The sequence below is a fragment of the Rhincodon typus genome, chromosome 39 (genome assembly GCF_021869965.1).
Source record: "Rhincodon typus isolate 14 chromosome 39, sRhiTyp1.1, whole genome shotgun sequence".
NCBI lineage: Eukaryota > Metazoa > Chordata > Chondrichthyes > Orectolobiformes > Rhincodontidae > Rhincodon > Rhincodon typus.
The window spans coordinates 6,378,947-6,382,458 of record NC_063370.1 but is presented as its reverse complement, the minus strand read 5'-3'; the positions used below and the strand labels follow the sequence as shown (position 1 = coordinate 6,382,458).

General features: G+C 48.3%; 1 protein-coding gene across 1 annotated transcript in view; it reads left to right on the top strand.

The window, feature by feature from the left end:
- LOC109926435 (MAP/microtubule affinity-regulating kinase 3-like) overlaps window positions 1-3,512 on the top strand; it is a 19,382-nt gene that overhangs the window by 5,683 nt on the left and 10,187 nt on the right. Inside the window, exon 2 of the mRNA XM_048618210.1 lies at window positions 2,905-3,008. Within this exon, the coding sequence (XP_048474167.1) occupies window positions 2,905-3,008 (104 nt within the window). The remainder of the gene's footprint in view (window positions 1-2,904; window positions 3,009-3,512) is intronic.

Genomic DNA, 3,512 nt, shown 5'->3' with positions numbered 1-3,512 from the left:
TAGGCATCCTTAGAAGAGGCTTCGCAGTGGGGTTAAAATTGAATCAGAGATAGTAGGAACTGCAGATGCTGGAGAATCCGAGACAACAAGGTGTAGAGCTGGATGAACACAGCAGGCCAAGCAGCATCATAGGAGCAGAGAGGCTGACGTTTCGGGCCTAGACCCTTCATCAGAAATGGTCAATTGGTCACTTAATGTTTCTTGTATTTGCTCGATAAAAGTCGCATTTTATTTTTTATGGACAATAGATGTGTCACATTGCTGTGCACATTATAATCCTAACATTATTCCCAAATATTTCCTGGAAATTCTACTTTGAGATCCTGTCCCATCTTGTGGTTCAGCAAATGCGGTGCATTTGGAGGGGGAGCTCTCTCATGAACCTATGATCAGTTGTGGTAAAAATCCAACAGGTTCCCTGATGTCCCTCTGGGAAGGAAATCTGCCATCCTTACCCGCTCTGGCCTTCACGTGACTGCAGTCCTGCAGCAACATGGCTGATTTTTAAATGGCCTCACGAGACACTCGGCTGAGGATCTTGAGGGGCGAGCAACCAAGCTGTGAACGAGTTTTAAAATATCTTCCTGTCTTGCCTTCAGCTCACGTTGTTGCGCGCCCTCCGTCTATCCATCTCCGCCAGCAAATGACCTTGGAAATTTTTACCCCTTCGGTCGCTGCAGCTTTGGTGTGTGGAATTTTCACTGCTGTCGGACCAGAGACTGGCATCTAAAGCTGTCCTTTCCACCCAAGCTCTCACGTCCTGTCGCGAGGCTTTGGCACGGACAATGTAAACGCCATGTCAACATTTTTTGCCTCTGGAGGAGTCACGCTGCCCAATTGGGTTGTCGTTCTGGCCTCCTGCCGGTGGTGGGGTGGTGGGGTGGTGGGGTGGTGCAGTGATGCAGATTGTTCACCCCTGATCTAATTTTTGGCGGGTGGGTAATTTTTATTTGTTTGTCGAGAGCTTAAGACCTGGTGTTTGGTGTTTCTTGATTACCCCCATTTCCCCATTCCAATGCCTGCCCCTTTTGCCCCCACCCCCCTGAAAAGCCCTGACCAATCAGAAAGAGCCTCGGCCCGGGTTGCCGCTCTCGAACTACATTCCCAGAGGTGTTACCGTGTGACTCACACCCCTGCCCACGGCCATCGGCCATTGGTCAGTCAACATGCCCATCCTCATGACTCACTGCCCTCCTGCACCAATCAGAAAGGAAGAAAGCCCATTGCCCCATTTGCTAATGCTTAATTGTCAGTCAAACAGGGCCCCGCTGTTTTCAATGTGTTTATTTTTTTAATCTGGTGAAGAGACAGACCTCAAGCAAATAAAACAAAGCAAAGAACTGGAAATCTAACAACAATTTGAAAAAGTGCTGGAGAAACCCAGTAGGCCTGGCAGCATCAATGGAGAGAAAGCAGAGAGAAGGTTGCAAGACCAGTCCAACTCTTCTTCTGAACTTGAGACAAAACCTTAATTTTGTTTAATGCCCCTTGCAATTTTCTCCAGGGTTATATCCATTTTGGTAGGAATAACAGCAAAATGGACTATTGTTTAAACGGTGAAAAAATTGCAGCGTGCCGCTGTGCAGAGGGACCTGGGTGTCCTTGTGCATGAATCACAAAATGTTGGTTTGCAGGTGCAGCAGGTAAAGTAAGAAGGAAAATGGAATATACTCCTTCATTGCTGGAGAGATGGAGTTTAAAAACAGAGAGGTAATGCTGCAGCTGTACAAGGTGCTGGTGAGGCCACACCTGGAGTACCGTGTACAGTTTTGGTCTCCCTACTTGAGAAAGGATGTACTGGCACTGGAGGGGGTGCAAAGGAGATTCACTCGGTTGATACCGGAGTTGAGAGGGTTGCCTTATGAGGCAGGACTCATTGGAATTTAGAAGAATGAGGGGAGATGTTATAGAGATATACAAAATAATGAAGGGAATAGATAAGGTAGAAGCAGGGAGGTTGTTCCTACTTGCAGGTGAAACTAGGAGACATAGCCTCAAAATAAGGGGCAGCAGGTTTAGGACTGAGCTGAGGAGGAACTTCTTCACCCAAAGGGTTGTGAATCTGTGGAATTTCCTGCCCAGGGAAGCAGTTGAGGCTTCCTCTTTGAATGTTTTTAAGGTGGATTTTTGAACAGTAAAGGAATTAAGGGTTATGGTGAGTGGGCGGGTAAGTGGAGCTGAGGCCATGAAAAGATCAGCCATGATCTTATTGAATGGTAGAGCAGGCTCAAGGGGCCAGATGGGGCCTACTCCTACTTCTTATGTTCATATGGGCAGGAGTTTGCTCGATATTGAGCTTCCGTTTCTCTGGTCTCCAGGCCCTTCCTGGACCATTGGCAATGTCACTCCTCCATCTGAGTCTGGATCTCAGACCACTCAACCCCCACTAAAACTGAGGGTGCCAACTAAGAGGGAGCTTACTCCTGGATGCATCACCTCCAAAATGCCTCACTCGGTCGATCAGCCTTCAAGATGTTTCCAGCAATTGTCACCTGTGACTTGAGTGCACGTGGCAAACGACAAGGGGAGAGAAACACAATGTTTTTATTATTCCCCAGACTCTCTTCCTCCTGGGATTTATTCGTTCCCGGAGGCTACTCCAATTCGTCATAGAGAGGTGTTCCCATCGGTTTTCACCAACCCTTCTTCACAATCCTTTTTTTTGTCAGTGAAAAGCCAGTGATTGGAATCCGAACAGGACACACTGTTCACTAGAACCTGAGACAAGGGGCTAGAGGCCAACTGCCTAGGGATAGCAGCCTTAAAGGGACAGCCCAGGCCAGTCACTGAACTGTGTGGTCTCCCAGGCCAAGCTTAGCGACCAGGAGGTGTCCTGGTGTGGGGAAAGTTCAGGGCAGCGATTCCTTGGCCGGGATAAGTAACATTCTCCATTTGGTTCTGCAGAACAATATTCCAGCCAGTGCCATGAGCAGGAGGAACACATACGTCTGCACTGACAGGACTCCCAATGACAGGCAGTCACTCCTTCAGAATGGGAAGGAGAACAGGTAATTGCTTCGAAACTCCCTCCCCTCTTCGGGGCAATATCGCAGGGCTCTCGCTGAATGTGAGACATCAGTAATTTCATCAATGGTGCAGGATGACCAACACAAAAAATGCAAAATGTAACTGACCCATCAACTCAGGGGCTGCAGAATTCAACACCTTCACGCATACTATATAAACACTGACCCTGTACAGAGTGAGTGACCCTCACCCTGCTGAATAAACACTGACCCTGTACAGAGTGAGTGACCCTCACCCTGCTGAATACACACCGACCCTGTACAGTTACACAGTGAGTGACCCTCACCCTGCTGAATAAACACTGACCCTGTACAGTTACACAGTGAGTGACCCTCACCCTGCTGAATAAACACTGACCCTGTACGGTTACACAGTGAGTGACCCTTACCCTGCTGAATAAACACTGACCCTGTACGGTTACACAGCGAGTGACCCTTGCCCTGCTGAATAAACACTGACCCTGTACAGTTACACAGTGACCCTTA